Source organism: Perca fluviatilis, chromosome 6 (genome assembly GCF_010015445.1).
Source record: "Perca fluviatilis chromosome 6, GENO_Pfluv_1.0, whole genome shotgun sequence".
NCBI lineage: Eukaryota > Metazoa > Chordata > Actinopteri > Perciformes > Percidae > Perca > Perca fluviatilis.
Genome location: NC_053117.1, coordinates 43576744 through 43595457, shown reverse-complemented (window position 1 = coordinate 43595457; position 18714 = coordinate 43576744). Strand labels below are relative to the sequence as shown.

Here is an 18714-nt window from a genome sequence, read left to right as displayed (position 1 = left end):
ATATATATATATATATATATATATATATATATATAATATATAAATAAAAATAGTGCTTATTTATCATACAAATATGCTAATTAGAATATTAAATGGCCAAAACATGTATAAGTTACCAGTGTTCATGGTGTAGTAGGAATACAAAGGAGTAATGGTCTTTTTAAGGACCCGCGGCCGCCTTTTTGAAAATGGGGCCTTTCTTGAAGTCAAACTTTGGTAAACTTTTAGTATGTTTTTAGGTACATCTGATACTACTGTAAACCACTGAAAAATCTTTTGTTAGAATTTTTTTGGGGTCAAGCCATATTTGCAGCTGACTATTAACAGAAAGGTCTTAAAGAGGTTTTAAAGGTCTATCTCTGTAGGGATCCTTTCATAATGTTGACAGACACTTAGAATAATAATCTGAGTCTGTCAGCAGCAACAACAGAACTTTTAGTGAACCAAATTGACGATGCAGACAGAATTGAAGAATAATACATTAGTGTGCTCACAATGACCTACATTATATACTCACGTGTGTGTGCTCCTTCCTCTGTCCCAGTGACAGTCAGTGGTTTCCATTGGACTGAACTGTAAAGTTATCCAGGACAATGACATCCTGAAGTGTAGAGAAGTGGACTTCTTTCTGGAAGCTTCTGACTGTCTGTCTGTCTGTCTGTCTGTCTCTGTGTTTATAGACCTGCTGCTTCAGCCCAACATCTCTGTGTCCTCCTCCATGGTCGGGGTCTCCGAGGAGGACCAGCAGGAGGTGTTCCAGGTGTTCTGGGGCTCCACCTTCACCATCAGCTGCTCCATCCAGCCACAGTACCCAGGAGGCTCCTTCCAGCTCACCTTCACCTCCTCCAACTCAACACACAACTACACCCAGCCAGCTGTCAATCACTCTGCCCACTTCCTGTTTCCTGCTGCAGAGCCCGCCCACCAAGGAAGCTACAGCTGTTTTTATCACCTCTATGTTTTCTCTCATAACTTCTTCTCTGAGAGCCGTGTGCTCTCTCTCAGCGTCATGGGTAAGCTGACTGTTTACAGGATTGGAGAAGATGATTGGTCCATACTGAGTGAAAATGATCAGCTGACAACATGTTTCTGGACTGACTCTGTGATGACTGTCATCATGTTACACGTGTCAGATAGTAAACAAACTCATACAAAGTGTAAAAATGGTAACAGCTAACAATTAACTGAAGGACAGAGCATGTTTGGTTACGATGATAACTCTGGTTCTCTGAGACCTGAGCGAGGTGTTTCACTATGAGAATCACCTTCTGATGTGACCAATCACAAAGCTCTGAGCATGGGATGATATAAAGTAAATATGAAGTGTACTAAGTCTGAGAGTTACGTGTCCATGTTGAAGTGATTTTAGATCTCAGGTCAGTTTGTGTTTAATGGGAGCTGTTGGACTCATGATGTTGTGTGATGTGTTGACTGTCTGATATATGGGGAAATGAGATGAAGACTTTAACAAATGCTGAATACGAGTTAAGACTAATGCAGCTTTATTCACCCAACAACCAAACAAACGTTCATGAAAGGGAGAACAGTTGACATGCACCAAATGTATATGCCAAAGTTTCTTTCCTAGAAAGGAAGATAACCATGTGTACACCCTCCTAGGAGCATGTACCCATAGTGTCTCAACAAACATCAAAATAACTCCTCCTTTATACTTTTTGTCCTCACACAATCCAAGCTATATATTTCAGTGGAACAGTTTACTTCCAAACTACACCTTTTATGGCCGATGCTCCTAATAGATTCCCACATTCCAATCTATTCCTGTGGGTTAAGGTTATCCCCAGACTAACCTTCTTGTGTTGTACCTTACATACAAGATATTAAATACACTTGAAAACCTGAATGCTGAAATATCCAACCTATCACTGTCCATGTGTTCCATCAGATCCGAGGCCTTTAATCATCAGAGCGATCCTCCTGCCGCTGATTCTGCTGGTGGAGAGCATTGCCCTTTACTTCTACTGTAGGGTACGGGCTCTCCGGAGGGAGAGCAAGGAAAGGAAATGCAGCTGAACAAAAACGCTGCATGTTTTAAATAGCGTTTAAAAAAAAAAAAAAGATTAACGAAACGTAATATGTGGCGGCCGGTGTTGATTCTTCACAAAAGTTCTGTTTTTACCGCTGACAGACTCAGATTAATATTCTAAGTGTATGACAACATTATGGAAAAGATTAATGTTAAAGAGTAAGATCCTTTTTTTACACATATAAACATCTGCAAAATTGTGTTCTATAAACCCACCAGACTCCATGTAAATAAACAGTAATTTTATTATCGTAAAATACACCGCTTTTAAAGTCGAGAGACACAAAATAAAACAATGAAAACCCATTTTGGGTCGTCTTTCCACTTTTCCAACCATCACAACTCTAGTTTTGGTTGAAATAAACACATAGTTTACTGATTTACATGTGAAAATAGTCTGGCTCTTTACACGCTAAATGTACTGTTTTTCTAAATGGAGTCTGGTGGGTTAAGTGTTAGCGACCTCAGAGCTGTTTCTGGTTTAACAGAAAGGTCTTAAAGAGGTTTTCAAGGTCTATCTCTGTAGGGATCCTTTCATAATGTTGTCAGACACTTAGAATAATAATCTGAGTCTGTCAGCAACAAAAACACCCTTTTAGTGGACCAAAGTGACGATGCACATTTGCCCCAAAGATTGACATTGCAGACAGAATTGAAGAATATTACATCAGTGTGCTCAGGATTACCTACATTATATACTCGTGTGTGTGCTCCTTCCTCTGTCCCAGTGACAGTCAGTGGTTTCCATTGGACTGAACTGTAAAGTTATCCAGGACAATGACATCCTGAAGTGTAGAAAGGTGGACTTGTTTCTGAAAGATTCAAACTGTCTGTCTGTCTGTCTGCCTGCCTGCCTGCCTGCCTGCCTGCCTACATGTCTGTCTTTCTGTCTGTCTCTGTGTTTACAGACCTGCTGCTTCAGCCCAACATCTCCATGTCCTCCTCCATGGTCGGGATCTCAGAGGAGGACCAGCAGGAGGTGTTCCAGGTGTTCTGGGGCTCCACCTTCAGCATCAGCTGCTCCATCCAGCCACAGTACCCAGGAGGCTCCTTCCAGCTCACCTTCACCTCCTCCAACTCAGCACACAACTCCACCCAGCCAGCTGTCAATCACTCTGCCCACTTCCTGTTTCCTGCTGCAGAGCCCGCCCACCAAGGAAGCTACAGCTGTGTTGATCACCTCTATGTTTTCTCTCATAACTTCTCCTCTGAGAGCCGTGTGCTCTCTCTCACCGTCATGGGTAAGCTGACTGTTTACAGGATTGGAGAAGATGATTGGTCCAAACCGAGTGAAAATGATCAGCTGACAACATGTTTCTGGACTGACTCTGTGATGACTGTCATCATGTTACACGTGTCAGATAGTAACCAAACTCATACAAAGTGTAAAAATGGTAACAGCTAACAATTAACTGAAGGACAGAGCATGTTTGGTTACGAGGATAACTCTGGTTCTCTGAGAACTGAGAGAGGTGTTTCACTATGAGAATCACCTTCTGATGTGACCAATCACAAAGCTATGACCATGGAATGATATAAAGTAAATATGAAGTGCACTAAGTGTGAGAGTTACGTGTCCATGTTGAAGGTATTTTAGATTTCAGGTCAGTTTGTGTTTAATGGGAGCTGTTGGACTCATGATGTTGTGTGATGTGTTGACTGTCCATGTGTTCGATCAGATCCGAGGCCTTTAATCATCAGAGCGATCCTCCTGCCACTGATTCTGCTGGTGGAGAACATTGCCCTTTACTTCTACTGTAGGGTAAGGACACTCTCTCTCTCTCTCTCTCTCTCTCTCTCTCTCAGTTGTTTCCACCAATGACTGTGTTTGTTGAACTGAAGAGAGGAGTGATGCAGGAAGTCACATCTGTGTGCTGTCATGTCTCTCCAGGCCAACAGGGAGCAGCTGCCGTGCAGACAGAACAACATTGAGCCAGATTATTATAACCTGGGTGTCCCTGCAGCTGAAGGAGGGCCGAATGAAGAGGAAGGAGCTCAGGGAGCAGAGTAGCATCTCCAAGAAGCTCATGGAGGTTAAACATGAATGCACCTTTTTACCCCCACTTGGAATAACTCCCATTTATTTACCCTTACAAAACTTCAATTCATTTTGATTGGCACATGCTGGTTACTTGTGTACAAAATCTGGGGTCTCTGGGGCCAATCTGTGAGGAAAACAGTAGTTTTAAAAAGTACGTTTTACTGACAAGCATTATTCTTCCCAAATGTCCATAACCTGTTTTAGGGACTCGGTAGGGGTCCTTAGGATGGACCCAGGACCACCAGAATTGGGTCACATATTCTACAGAACTCCTTGATTTGGAAAAGGTTCCAACTCATTTGTCATTTATTTTTTATTTTTACTGAAACCCCTTAGTATTCCCAACATTTTTAAAGAGCTTTGCCATTCGCAAGCGCAATTAGAGGCTAACTACCGTTTCAACCTGGACCCTATTTTACGATGTTTTTGTGTCTAAGTGACTGATGGGAACAACCATCTTTGACATTGGTCCGGTATTAACCGTCCTAACCCCAAAACAAGTTAGAAAAAGCATGTTTTGTTTAAAAGATTGTGTGAAAAGGTAGAGCCCCTCCTTTTCCCCAACTCGCCTGACATTCCCCACAACATTTAAACTGACTCCTTATCTTACACGCACAAACGCGCTTACACGCACACACACGTGTAGCGTCTAATGTTTGTAAAAACACGCGGGGCCGGCAACCGCGGCGTGGTTCATTCATGCGCGATCTTTATTTACACAACTTTCAGTTACTGACCAAACAGCTGTAAACCATGTAGCGAACGACGTGGTACCCGTCGATTCTGCTCCATAATACATTTCGTTCTGTTAATCCATACATTGTGCACGCAAACGGCAACATTACACTGATAGCACCTACTTTCATTTCCTGGTCCCGCAACAATTTGTTTCCCCAAGGGAACACGAACCCCATGACAATGGCTATTTTATTCCCTGTTTGGGACAGGGGAAAATGTTGATTTGAGCAGGGAGGGAAGCTTTTGTCGCAATACACCATTAGTGTTGGTGTTGCAGGTTGATTATTCTTTAATTATCGACAAGGAAAGAATAATGTTATTATTAGTACTGAAATGTATGGTGAACTATATTTCAATCTATGTGTTTAATGTAAGAATAACCTGCTGAATCACTCTACAGAACAATACCCCCTGTCATGTTGGTTTCAACCAATTATCTTAATTGAAGGGTTTATTTAAAGCGTGGGTTTCTCTGCCTCGAGGGGGAGTGTGGATAGTGGCAACTTGCTGACAGGTTGTGCAGAGAATTATTGAAAGAGAGGTTTTTTTTTTTATGCCTTGTTCTATTTCAACCCGTTCTCATTCCGAACTCGTAAAATAAGTACGTTTGGTCAGTGGCCTTCAGCGTCTGATGCGACGAAAAAGTCACCCTTCGGCGTATTTATGTAACGTACTGGGGAGAGGCGCATCTGGATGAGATTTTGCGAGTGGTATGTAAGGGGAAATTGCTGCATGAGGTTGGTTGAGGTGGCGGATGGGTAAAACACCAGACTTTCACTCAGGAGACCTGGGTTCGCGTCCTGCGTGTGGCGTTTTGTTTCCCCGTCTCCAGCGTGTGTTTCCCCGTTGTTTTTTTCCTAAACCCAATCTCTGCGATTCCGTTATTGTCGCGCTTCACCCTCGGCCGTTTCCCGGCGTGTGAGGCGTCCTCCCCCGCTTGCTGGAGTCTCTGTATAGAGTCGCTTTTTTCTTTCCTCCCGCGTGTCCCAGAACCATACGCCCACCCACGAGCCTTTCCTAAACCCAACCGTCCCGACCAAGCGCGTCAAAAGGGACGGCAATAGTGGCGACCAAGCACGTTTACATGAGACGCTAAAGGAGACTTTTAACGTCAATAAGAACGAGAAAGGCTCCTGACCGAACGTCCTTATTTTGAGAGTTGGGTGTGAGAATGTGTTGTCTATTTAAATTGAGAGACTTTTTTTTTGTGACTTCTTGGGAAGTTCTTTTTGTAGAGTGCTGGATAAACCTGCTCTTTTCACCGCAATCCACGTTTGCTGTCGCCTGTGTCTTCACCCCATCACCACCCCTTCTCAGTGTGTCCTTGTCGCTACCATCCTGTGTGGACGTGGGCAGGGAGGCCCATTTTTCACAGATTGCCAACGAAAAAACACTTACCCTAGAAAGTAGCTGAAAAAACAGCAGTTACCATATAAGGTACAACTGGGATGAGTGGTCGATAACCTTAAAATAGCATTTTTTTATAATTTACTTATTGTGTAATGATGGATTTGACTTACTTTTGTTATTAAAGATTTTTTCTATTTCATAAAATCCAGTTCAGCCCAAAGATTTGAGACAAACTGAAACTGTTTGAGAACATTGAAGGAAATGTTGAAGCGATCTGAACCGGCCCGTCAGCTGTACGTAAGAGACGTCTCCTATTTCAACAGCCAATAGAGAAGTCAGCTGGTGGAGTCTCCAGAGGCTGGTTTATAACGTAAGAGACGTCTCCTGTTTCAACAGCCAATAGAGAAGTCAGCTGGTGGAGTCAGCTACAAACTGTAGAAACCAAATGATCCAGAATCCATTTTATTTCTATGTTACAAACTGTCAGCTGGTGAAATGTCAGAGTTTTAGACGGAGGCTCAACGAGCGCCGTGAGCACGGTATGTGGTGGAGCGAGCTAGAGAGAGACTGAAGAGAGAAGAGCAGCGTTAGAACAAAGCAGAGAATCAGAGAAATAAAACATAGTTTTCTCTGTTTCATCTCTACTAGAAATGCAGCTGTAGCAAGTATCTCACTATCACTCTCCTCATTCATATTTTAAGATGCTACAAATAATATCCAGCTACAAAAGGCCTGAAAACAGAAGTCCAGAGAGTGGTTTCTATGGAGATGATACACCATCTCGTCTGATTGGTGGAAACTGGCAGCTTTCAGAACGCTGCAGACTGGAGACTCTCAGGGAGACTAAAGTTTACACTCATCTCGTCCTCAATCTTTGGTCTGAACTGGACTTTACAATTGTTTGTTTTTGTATTTCAGGAATTTACTTATTGTGTAACAATGGATTTTACTTACTATTTTTAATAAATTATTTTATTTTATAACAATTGTGCTGATATTTGTTATCAGGATTTTGATTATTTCTGTAATTAGGCATTTTGATTAATTATGTGCTTAAAGCAACATTGTGTAACATTTGTATTCTTTATAAGTTACACAGTGTGAGAACAGGTGATCAGATGCAGCAACCCAGTATCACGCCTAAGCGTGTAATACACCCGCTGGTCCACTGGGTTTTGCGTGTCAGTGTCACGGTTTGCCGTTGGATGCAGAGGGGAAATGACTGAGACAACTTTCTCCCTGTTGCAGTTAGATTTTTGATCAAGTAATGAATTTAAGAGATATTTAGTTGATTTTAAGTTAGGTCTGTGTCATGGCAGTGTGTGCAGATGAACACTGTTTGACTTCCCTTTGGGACAGAAATCCTCTCGGAGCAGATCGGTGAAAGGTCCGCTGAGATCGGGTAACTTCTCATCTCGTTTCTCATCAGATCTCACCAGACCTCCGATGCTCGAAGCAACAACAACAACAAGTAAACACACTCCTAAAGTCTTCAGATTCTTTTTGGGTCTGGTTAATATTATTAGACATTTTTAACTGGTATCTTTCAGAGCGGAGCATCACTAGTTTCAAGTCGTCTCCTCGAGAATATTTGGTCAGAAATGGGATTTACAAATTGTTAATGTTGTTTTGTAACATGATTTTTACTTATTTTGTAACATTGTATTTTGCTTATTTTTGTAATGAATGAATTTTCATATTTTGTAACAATTGTGCTTTTATTAGTTATCAGGATTTTTGCTCATTTCTGTAGTTAATCATTTAAATTAATGTTGTCCAACAGCATTGCGTAACATTGGTATTTTCAGTGATATAATGCCAGAATTATAGTCATCCCTTTATTCTTTTCTTATTTTTAGGTTCTTTATTTCTTTGTTTCTATTTGTAAGTTGAAACAAGTGTACTTGTTAATGCATCTACGTCTGACTTGTTTGTATTGATTGTATAATTGTGTGGAATTATAAGTGACACCAAAAAAATAATAAAATCATCCATAAATCCAAACATTATTATTTGAATCGGCTGTTTTTGACCGGAGACTTGCAGGGAGATTAAAGTTCACACTCATCTCGATCCTCGTCGTAACTGGACTTCATGATTGTTTGTTTTTGTGCTTCAAGAATTTACATAATTTTGTAATAATCGATTTTGCTTCTTTTTGTAATTAATGAAATTTATCATTTCATAAGAATCCTGATACATATACATTCTTTCTCATTCATTCTCTACAGATATGTTCTTCTTTTCCTTTCTTAATTTTTGTGACTTTATTTCATTATTTCTATTTTTAAATTGAAACAATTTTACTTTTTAATGCGTCTCAGCCTCATTATTTGTTGTTTGAATTGATTTCTAAAAGTGTCAGATGAAAATTGATATCAAAAAAAATTATTAAAATTGTATGTAAATTCAAAGTATTTAATTAATAATTTTTTAATAAGAAGAAGAAGAAGAAGAAGAATTTGGCTATTTTTTGTGTTGTTGGACTTCAGCAATGAAGCCGACCGTTTTGAGACAATGCCTCCATATTCCATCAGAAATTATCCTGACGTTGTGACATTTGAAGGAAATCCGGAGTAATAAAGTTTACGTTACTGTCAGCTGACGACATGGATCCATCCATCAATTGCTGAAGAAATTGCAGTGTGAATGCAACTGGTTGGGGGTCAAACAACACAGGACTTTCCCCCAGGAGACCAGGGGTCATGTCCATGTCACTGAAATGTACATTTTATAACCCCTCCCCACCATCTCTTCCTAAACCTAGCTGTCCCGTTCTTGTGCTGCAGGTCAGTTATTGGGCACAGAGGAGTTGGAAGTTGTTAATGAGTTTAAATACTTTAGGTGTGATTATGGACTCCAAACTCTCTTTCAAAAACCATGTTTAAATGATATCCAAAAGAATAAAATTCAATCTTTGTAATTTTAAGCCAATCAGAGGATCTCTGTCAGATGCAGTTGTTCTGATGTTTCTGCACTCAATGATATTTTCACATCTGAATCACCAGCTGGTCTATGTGTGGTTCTACTATCCTAAAACCAGCTGGTCTATGTCGGGTTCTACTATCCTAAAACCAGCTGGTCTATGTCTGGTTTTACTATCCTAAAACCAGCTGGTCTGTGTCAGGTTCTACTATCTTAAAACCAGCTGGTCTATGTCAGGTTCTACTATCCTAAAACCAGCTGGTCTATGTCTGGTTCTACTATCCTAAAACCAGCTCGTCTATGTCTGGTTCTACTATCCTAAAACCAGCTGGTCTATGTCGGGTTCTACTATCCTAAAACCAGTTGAGCTTTTGTACAAAAAGGCACTCCAAACTCTAGATAAAAAACCTTTCTCTTATCATCATTGTAAGATCTTAGAGAAATATAACTTACTGAGTTTTGTAAATTTTCTTCAATATAATTAGTTTATAAAGTACTACATCGTTACTACAGACAGACTCGGATCACCAGAGCTGTTGTAAACAGGGACTGTGAGGTTCCTTTTAGAAAAACCTCCTTCAGCCATAATGCACTATCTATTAAAGGTAGTGCATTATGGAACACAATACCCCCAACTATAAGGGAATGTCCCACTGGCCACCTTTAAAGGGGTGATAGAATGCAAAACCGATGTTACCCTGTCATAGTTGAATAACGACAGTTCGGTGGGTAAATGGGACATACATAGAAGCTCAAAATCCCATTAACACCTCTTTACTATGAAAATCTCATATTTTGAAACTGCCGCTGAAAACGGGCAAATCTCAACAAAGCTGGAAGTTGACGTCAACCTCCCAAAAACCGGAACCTTTGTCAGCCCATGGGTGTATTAAGAGAACAGTCACGCCCCAACATTTACATAGGCTACGTCTTCTGAATCTACAGTACAGGCCAAAAGTTTGGACACACCTTCTCATTCAATGTGTTTCCTTTTTATTTTCGTGACTATTTACATTGTAGATTCTCACTGAAGGCATCAAAACTATGAATGAACACATATGGAATTATGTACTTAACAAAAAAGTGTGAAATAACTGAAAACATGTCTTATATTTTAGATTCTTCAAAGTAGCCACCCTTTGCTTTTTTAATAATAAGGGAAACAATTCCACTAATTAACCCTGACAAAGCACACCTGTGAAGGTAAAACCATTTCAGGTGACTACCTCATGAAGCTCATTGAGAGAACACCAAGGGTTTGCATTGTATCAAAAAAAGCAAAGGGTGGCTACTTTGAAGAATCTAAAATATAAGACATGTTTTCAGTTATTTCACACTTTTTTGTTAAGTACATAATTCCATATGTGTTCATTCATAGTTTTGATGCCTTCAGTGAGAATCTACAATGTAAATAGTCATGAAAATAAAAAGGAAACGCATTGAATGAGAAGGTGTCCAAACTTTTGGCCTGTACTGTAGGTCACGCAGATCTCTGCTATTCCATTACAAAATTCACTTCTGAAACTTTTTTATGCGAGAAATCAACTATGTAAAGCTCAAATATGGGCCGTTTTACGAAAATGGATGGCTAATTGCAAATTTTGTCTGACTGTGTGTCGGAATTAAGCGGCTGGTGCTGCCTGGGTTACTGCCTCACGGCCGGCCTGCCTTCCTTCACAGACCTCGGCCTGCTGTGAGCTCGATTGAGCTCCGTTACGGCTGGCAACCCACAGCACTCCATACCCGCGCAAAGTCACCGTTTTGTGGGCTAAGGGACTACTACGGCCACGCCCTATGACGAAAAGTTTTTCTTTTAACAACTTTTCATCTTTAACTTCTTAAGATGGCACAGACTCCACTCCAGGCACTTTGAAATCAAAATGGCGGACTTCCTGTTGGGTTTAGGGTATGGCTCTAATGAAGTTTTTTGTACATCTTGACATGTTACATATGTGTACTGAGTTTCGTGAGTCTACGTTAAATGCACTACAGGGGCTCAATTTTTTTAACTTTGTAGGGGGCGCTAGAGAGCCATTTTTGTGCGCCTATCCCCGAAACCCTTAAAATACGTACATTTTCACCAGACTTGATGCGATCGCCAAATTTGGTGAGTTTTTGAATATGTTAAGCCCCTCATAAAGGCGATTCATTTGACGGGAAAATAATAATTCCTTCAGTTTCAATAGGGCCTTCGCCGCTGTCGGCGCTCGGGCCCTAAATATACTCGAATTACGACGAAAATTAAGCTAACTATCCGTGATTTGTAGCTAGCTACACACAGCTAGGAGTGAAAGGACAGTCGAAGCTAACGAAACACCTAGCTAGCTAAGCTAGCTCTTCACAAATATTCATTAACTTGAAATCGGACACCGTTGTTAGCTTTATAACACATTTAGTTAGATATTGTGGCGTGACATGTGTGTAACATGTGGTAAGAGATTGCTGGTGTAACAAGCTCGCTGACCGCGCTCTCACTCTCACACACGGGCCATTTAGCTAGCAGGAAGAGAGGAGATGCAGGCCCTGGAGCTCTGTCAGGGCAGCGGTGTTTGGTAGTAGTCCATTAGCCCAAACTGTGACTTAGCGCGGGTATGAGGTGCTGTGGGCTGCAGGCCGGGGTCTGTGGAGGAAGGCAGGCCGGGCGGCGAGGCAGCAGCACCGCCGCTTAACTCCAACACACAGTTTTACCAAATTTGCAATTAGCCATCAATTTTCGTAAAACGGCCCATATTTGAGCTTTATATAGTTGATTTCTCACATAAAAAAGTCTCAGAAGTGAATTTGGTAAGGAAACATTGCAGTGTCTGGAATATGAGATTCTGTCACTTCTCTAATGTGTGTGTATTGGGGATTCGCTCAACCAATCAGCGCGCAGCTCATCTAAATATTCATGAGCGTTCCATATTTGGAATATTAATGAATTGTCCTGTTTTCCTTTTTGTTTCTTCCTGTTTCTCCTTGTTTTATTGCAAATGTTACAAGTGTATTTATTTTTACCTTTTTATTGTAACTTGAACCTGCTTAATGGACTACAGATGGAAATTAGCCCTTGGGCTACAATCTGGCATTTTTTACGTGTACTGTTGTACATGTTCATCAAATGTGCATTGTCCTGAAATAATAAATAAATAAATTAAAAGTACGTCCCGATCCAGAGCGTTTTTCAATATGACTCTAAAGGAGACTTTTAGCCTCAATAACAAACACCAAACACACCTGACCAACCATGGGAGTGAGGATGGATTGTAGAAAGATACCAAGCGTTGCTAGGTGACGTGATGGGAGTGAGGATGGATTGTAGAAAGACACCAAGCGTTGCTAGGTGACATGATGGGAGTGAGGATGGATTGTAGAAAGACACCAAGCGTTGCTAGGTGACGTGATGGGAGTGAGGATGAATTGTAGAAAGACACCAAGCGTTGCTAGGTGACGTGATGGGAGTGAGGATGGATGGTAGAAAGACACCAAGCGTTGCTAGGTGACGTGATGGGAGTGAGGATGGATGGTAGAAAGACACCAAGCGTTGCTAGGTGACGTGATGGGAGTGAGGATGGATGGTAGAAAGACACCAAGCGTTGCTAGGTGACGTGATGGGAGTGAGGATGGATGGTAGAAAGACACCAAGCGTTGCTAGGTGACGTGATGGGAGTGAGGAGTAAAAACCAACAACGTCACGTGTTTCCTTAAGTCGGCTGAATGAACTTGTTAACATGTTGTCTGTTCAGTGACAGATGAAGTTTTTTTTTTTTTTTTTTTTTTTTTTTTTTTTTATCTCTGTCCTCTCCTCTCTCTCTCTCTCTCTCTCCTCTCCTCTCTCTCTCCTCTCTCTCTCCCTCCCTCTCTCTCTCTCCCTCTCTCTCCCTCTCTTTCCTCTCTCTCTCCTCTCTCCCTCTCTCCTCTCTTCTCCTCTCTCTCTCTCACTCTTTTTTTTTTTTTTTTTTTTTTTTTTTTTTTTTTTTTTTTTTTTTTTTTTTTTTTTTTTTTTTTTTTTTTTTTTTTTTTTTTTTTTTTTTTTTTTTTTTTTTTTTTTTTCTCTGTCTTGGTCTCTCTCCTCGCGCGCGCAGATGGTCTCTTTTATCTTGAAACAGGAGAAATAAAGTCTTCATCTTCTGGACCCTGGAGACAGCGAGGTAACTTTATTGATTATTAATCTTTGTTATCAATAAGTGGTTTTTAGTTAGTTGCACCTTTATGAATACTTTGTTCATCAACAAACTGTTTTTATCATTTTACTTCATATCTTTAAATGTAGTATTATATTTAATCACTGTTAAAAGTTCGAGCTGCATTTTGCTTTTAAAGTTTCTTATTTTAAAGTTGTTTTAAATAACGAATGAAAAAACTGTAAAGACAAAAACTGAATCACATGATACATATATCATCATAAGTGTAGCTAGCTAACCTAATTTGCTTCATTGGAACAAATGTAACAATAACAATTATAATTACGCAAAATTTATACAAATACAAATTCAACATAAATAATCAAATCAAAACCAAAGTAAGAATAACAATATACTAATGGTATTAATGTGTGTGTGTGTGTGTGTGTGTGTGTGTGTGTGTGTGTGTGTGTGTGTGTGTGTGTGTGTGTGTGTGTGTGTGTTGAGCTTCAGAACTAAATTAACTTTCTGATTGTTGTTTACGTGTATTTTGTTTGATCAGTTTAGTTTCCTGATTTATGAGTAAATATTTCCACAGTAAACTGGTAAACCCTTTAAATTAAACAATAATTTAACAGAGTCCAAAGATTATCATGGGCTGTTATCTTTATATTTAATCTATTGATTTGATTATTCATTTTCAGAATAACTGCCATGTTGGGGATTAAAGCATGAAAGTTAAATGAGATTATCACGAGAAATAATCTGATGTTTGAACTCTAAACATGTTTATGAGGTCAAAAGTTAAAGCAGATTATCACATTATTACAGTCAGATAAAAAACAAATACTATGAAATAAATAAATAAAGTTCTGGTTGAACAGCGAGGCGTTTAAAGACGCTCTGAGGAATCAGTCAAACTAAAGTGGATGTGACAGAAACAGACGCTCAGAGACTCAGAACAGCTGCTCAGCCTCAATCCTCCTGCAGCTAGTCTCTACACGTCTCTACAAGTATCTATCTACCTATCTACAAGTCTTTACCAGTCTTTAAAATTCTTTACAAGTTTTAACTTTAAAGTTAAAGGTGCAATATGTAATACCGAGAACTAGCATTTAAAATGATTACTGCAGTCATCTCTCCCGGCCCCTCCCCCACAGACTCCAAGATCTTGGGGGTTTCCAGGTTGAGAACGTTGAACCCAACGTTGAACCCAACGTCACACAACGCCAACGTTAGCTAGATGCTAGTCTCACATTGCCAGACATTACTCTGCTGCTATGTTAAGGGTTATAAAAGCGCGTGCTCTCGCGGAGCTTTGTGCCCGACTGACCGCCACCCTTTCTCGACTTAACGTCACTGCAACAGCCGCTAAAAAGACAGTGACCTTGCTGCTTCCTGTTTATGTCCAGTATACCAGGATGTTGATGAGATATGAGGTTTGGGGGTGTTAGTTTAAACAGAAAGTACTTCTTCTACTGGAGATAAATACACTTGGGGCACCAAGATCACTTTGGGCTCAAAATTCAAACACTGAAAAACTAAAACGTAGCGCTGGAGACGGAGCCTAACCCCCAATTTCCACTGACTGCTGCCGACTCTGGCGGTCCGCAGCCCTCCGCAGCAATTCAGCACACAGCAGATAGTGCGGGACAGGAAGTCGAGCACAGAAACAAAATAAAACATCCGGTTAATTTTCAAAATAAAATCCAGCGTGCTCATGGCGGATCATATCTCCTGCACTACACCTTGAAAACACAGCACAGAGCTGTTTCCCCTCTACTCCTCTGGATGGAAACTAACTGGTGATGGTTTTGTGGTTCTATTTTACGTGAATTCGTGAGATCTCGTGGGTCCTCGTGACTTCAGCTGTCAGTCATGGCCGCAGCCATTACGCAGCAAAGCCAGTCTGCAGACGTTCTGCATTCGGTGGAAATCCCCAGTATTAAAGATCAAACCTTCAACAACTGCAGCTTCCATGACCCCTGCAGGTGACCCTGGTGTGTTTGTGTTTCAGGATGATGCTGAATGACAGGTGGACCATCATGAACAACAGCAGCTCAGAACTCGACAGCAAACGACCAACCAATCACAAGGTACATGCTCCTTTAGCTGTTAGCCTGTTAGCTCGCCAGTTAGACCAGGCCCAGTCTGAGTTTACAACACATTCTCACCAGGGTTCAAAATTAGCACCATTTACCAGTCAAATGCTGGTAAAATATCCAATTGGCTAGTAGATTTGCTTCATTAACCAGCCACAAAATAATGGTAATCTATTAAGTGGCTGATAAAAAGTGAATATTCACTAGCCATTTGGCTGGTGGACAAAAAGGTTAACTTTGAACCCTGATTCTCACTCCCAGAGCGCCAGAAAGCAATGCTTGGTCAGGTGGTTTATTTATTTCATTACACAGGAAACCCACGCAAACACAGAGAGAACATGAACACAGAAAGGCCCGGAACAACCTGGATTTCAACCCAGAACCTTCTTGCTGTGAGGCAGAAGTGCTAACCACTGAGCCACCATGCTGCCTTTGGCGTTTCATATTTAGACGCTCTGGCTCGAGACTTTTGGTGTAACTTTTAGATGCTCTGGGTCGGGACGTACGTTTAACTGACATGCAGCACAAGAACGGGACAGTTAGGTTTAGGAAAAGATGGTGGGGGTAGGGTTGGGTACCGAGACCTGTTGCTAATACGGCACCGGTGCCTTAATGACTGGTATCTACCGGATCGAATAGCAACTCAGATTTAGGTGCATCATTTCGGTGCCCCTGATATGCCTGCGCTTCTCTCTGATGCTCTGAAATGGACGTTAGAGGCAACAGAAGCATCGCTGCATGTGACGCTAGTTAACATAACACCTGACAGGAGGTAATGTTAGCATCCAGGTAATGTCTTACAAATACGTAGGTGTCCATATAGACAATCTTCTCCGCTGGAAAACACACATTGAACATCTGTGTAATAGACTGCAGCAGAGATTAGACTTTCTAAAGTGACTGAGGCTGTACGGAGTAAGCAGCCAGATCATGCTCATGTTCTACTGGGAGATTCTGGAGAGCTTTATCAGATATGGAATCACAGCATGGTTTGGCACCTTAACAGTGCAGCTAAAAAGCAGTCTGGTCAGCACACACAAGACAGCTATGAGGATAATAGGGAGTTAAGAGTACAAGCCCATAGAGAGCCTGTATGAGGAAGCTGTTAGAAACAAGCTGAAAGAATCCCTGCAGACTCTCTCAGCCTCTCTTCCCTGCTGAACTCCAATAGTAAATCTTAGCCCAGCAGAGCAGGGTGCAGTAAACACACCAGCACTTTAATTATTACAGTTAATTCTTAGGATGTTGTGTTGTCTGTGCTGTCATGTGTGTCCTTCTTTTGTGTCTTAGGACGCTTTGCTGATCTCACTTTCATGTTGATTTTATCTTAAAGTACTTGTATTTTATTTTATGTTAATTTGAGAATGTTTTTATATTGCATGTTGTTTATGTTGTGAAGCAACAGATTGTAGCTCTATGTCCAAGACCAATTTCCCCTTGGGGACAATAAAGTGTTTTCTATTCTATAGCCTACCGTTAGCTAGTAACAGCTAACGTTAAACAGTGTAAAGTGTGACTGTATTTCCCCCTTAGAGGATCTAACACTGGGACCTAACAGTCTGACCTCAGCTACCGTTGTTGGACAAACAACACTGCTGAAACTGGTGGTGCATTGAAAGTTATTGTAAAATACTCTTCCCATCTGGTGGTTGTTTTTGTCGTTTAACAGCAATTTACTAGTGAAATAAGTTATTGTTATAAGTTATAGTTATTACGTTATTATTAAATCGAAATATGACCATATGGCCTTAGCAATAAACAAGCCATTCTTAATATTGTTGACTGTTTAGCAACCTTCTTATTTATCTTTTTTTTAACTTTCTTAAAAAAAATCGGTTCAGGCACCATTTAGGCACCGGCACTGTTTTAAAAGTATTGCTTTAGTACCATTATCGGAAAAAAAATAAACAATCCCCAACACTAGTGGGGCTGGTCTGGATCAACGGGAGGACAGTTCCAGTATAACACAGTATGACATGTGGCTCACGACTGGCCCATATGTTGTTATCACAGTTTTTAAAAACCTAAAAATTAGCATCAATATCAGCCTTCAAAATCTAGCTCAGCTTATTAATTAAATTTACTGCGATGTTTCATGACTAAACTTAGGTTTTAGTCAAGCCAGATTAATTTATATAATCACACAAAATCACACATTTGCCTCAAAGAGCATTACAGTCTGCACATTATACAACAAACTCCATCCTTAGACACAGAACAACCAGGCAGGGATCCTTCTTCCACGATGGAAATACGTTGTCTACATAGAGCGATGTCGTCTCTCTGTGTGTTTCCAACCCCGTCTCACGGCAGTTCATGAAATGGTCACGTAATTTACATCATTTTTAATCTATTGATTTGTGTACACGGACACGTTTATCTGGTTTCTTTTGTGGTCGTCAGCACATTTTTTAAAGCAATGTATTTCAATGGGAAGCATCTTTCGTGATCACAGCACGACTATGGGTTGGGTTTAGGAAAACAATAACGGGACGCGGGACAACAACAGGACCAACCTGATCTCACAGAATTCCATGAAACGAACACGGCCCGTTAAGTTAAGGAGAAGGTCGTGGGTGGGCGGGACAACAACGGGTTGTGTTTAGGAAAAGAAGAGCGGGACGGTTGAGTTTAGGAAACGTGCCACGCGGGACCTGATCCCGGTCTCTGGGGTGAAAGTCCTGTTGTTTGACCCATCCTCCCCCCCCCCACCAACCTCCCTATGCGGAATTTAGCCTTTAATACTACTCGCTACCGTATTCCTTCCTTTACTGTAATTTCCCCGCTGGGAATTAATCAAGTAATCTGTCTACCTATCAAGTTCAGAAGAATCAACAAGTCAGACCTGTTCGGTTCTTTTAGGGAATGATTGTAAAGATTAACTAAGAATATGTTTAGGTAATTTCCTCTCTAACACGTTTTGTTCTCCTATCCCAGAATGCATCTGTTGTGTAGCCAGACCTTACTCCGCGATGCTGTGGAGACAGACCTACAGAGAGTTAATTCCTGTTAATCTGGAGTTAAACTGTCAGATAAAAGTGGCTCTAATCGGCAGCAGCTGTCTCCTTCACTGATGTCTGCTGAGGATCTACAGATTAAACACACACACACACACAACACACACACACACACACAACACACACACAGAGACACACACACACAACACACACACACAGAGCCAGACGTTAACATTGGGGGCTCAGCCCAGAACCCCAGGGGGTCCGGAGACGTGATCCGAGGGATTAGTCTCCCCGTTACAGCAGATAAATAATGATGTCATCCATCATGCCAGAATCCCTAAAACTCACGTACCTCGTTGCAGAGAAGAGTCATCCTGTAGAGAGGACATTCTGTTTTATATCTAACTACTGCTCATCATTCTGAAACCAGAAGCATATATATATATCT

At 40.9% G+C, this 18714-nt stretch overlaps 2 protein-coding genes across 4 annotated transcripts in view; both read left to right on the top strand.

Moving 5' to 3' along the window:
- The window catches only part of LOC120560219, a 61492-nt gene extending 56078 nt beyond the window's left edge, over positions 1–5414 (top strand). The window contains exons 4-7 of the mRNA XM_039802492.1: positions 681–1013; positions 2956–3288; positions 3727–3809; positions 3939–5414. Coding sequence (XP_039658426.1) covers positions 681–1013; positions 2956–3288; positions 3727–3809; positions 3939–4058 — 869 coding nt within the window. The 3' untranslated portion in view covers positions 4059–5414. The remainder of the gene's footprint in view (positions 1–680; positions 1014–2955; positions 3289–3726; positions 3810–3938) is intronic.
- Positions 5415–13145: 7731 nt separating this feature from the next.
- fibcd1a (fibrinogen C domain containing 1a) overlaps positions 13146–18714 on the top strand; it is a 24596-nt gene continuing 19027 nt past the window's right edge. For all 3 annotated transcript variants that reach the window (XM_039802483.1, XM_039802482.1, XM_039802481.1), the window contains exons 1-2: positions 13146–13231; positions 15222–15300. In XM_039802483.1, the coding sequence (XP_039658417.1) occupies positions 15223–15300 (78 nt within the window). In that variant the 5' untranslated portion in view covers positions 13146–13231; position 15222. The remainder of the gene's footprint in view (positions 13232–15221; positions 15301–18714) is intronic.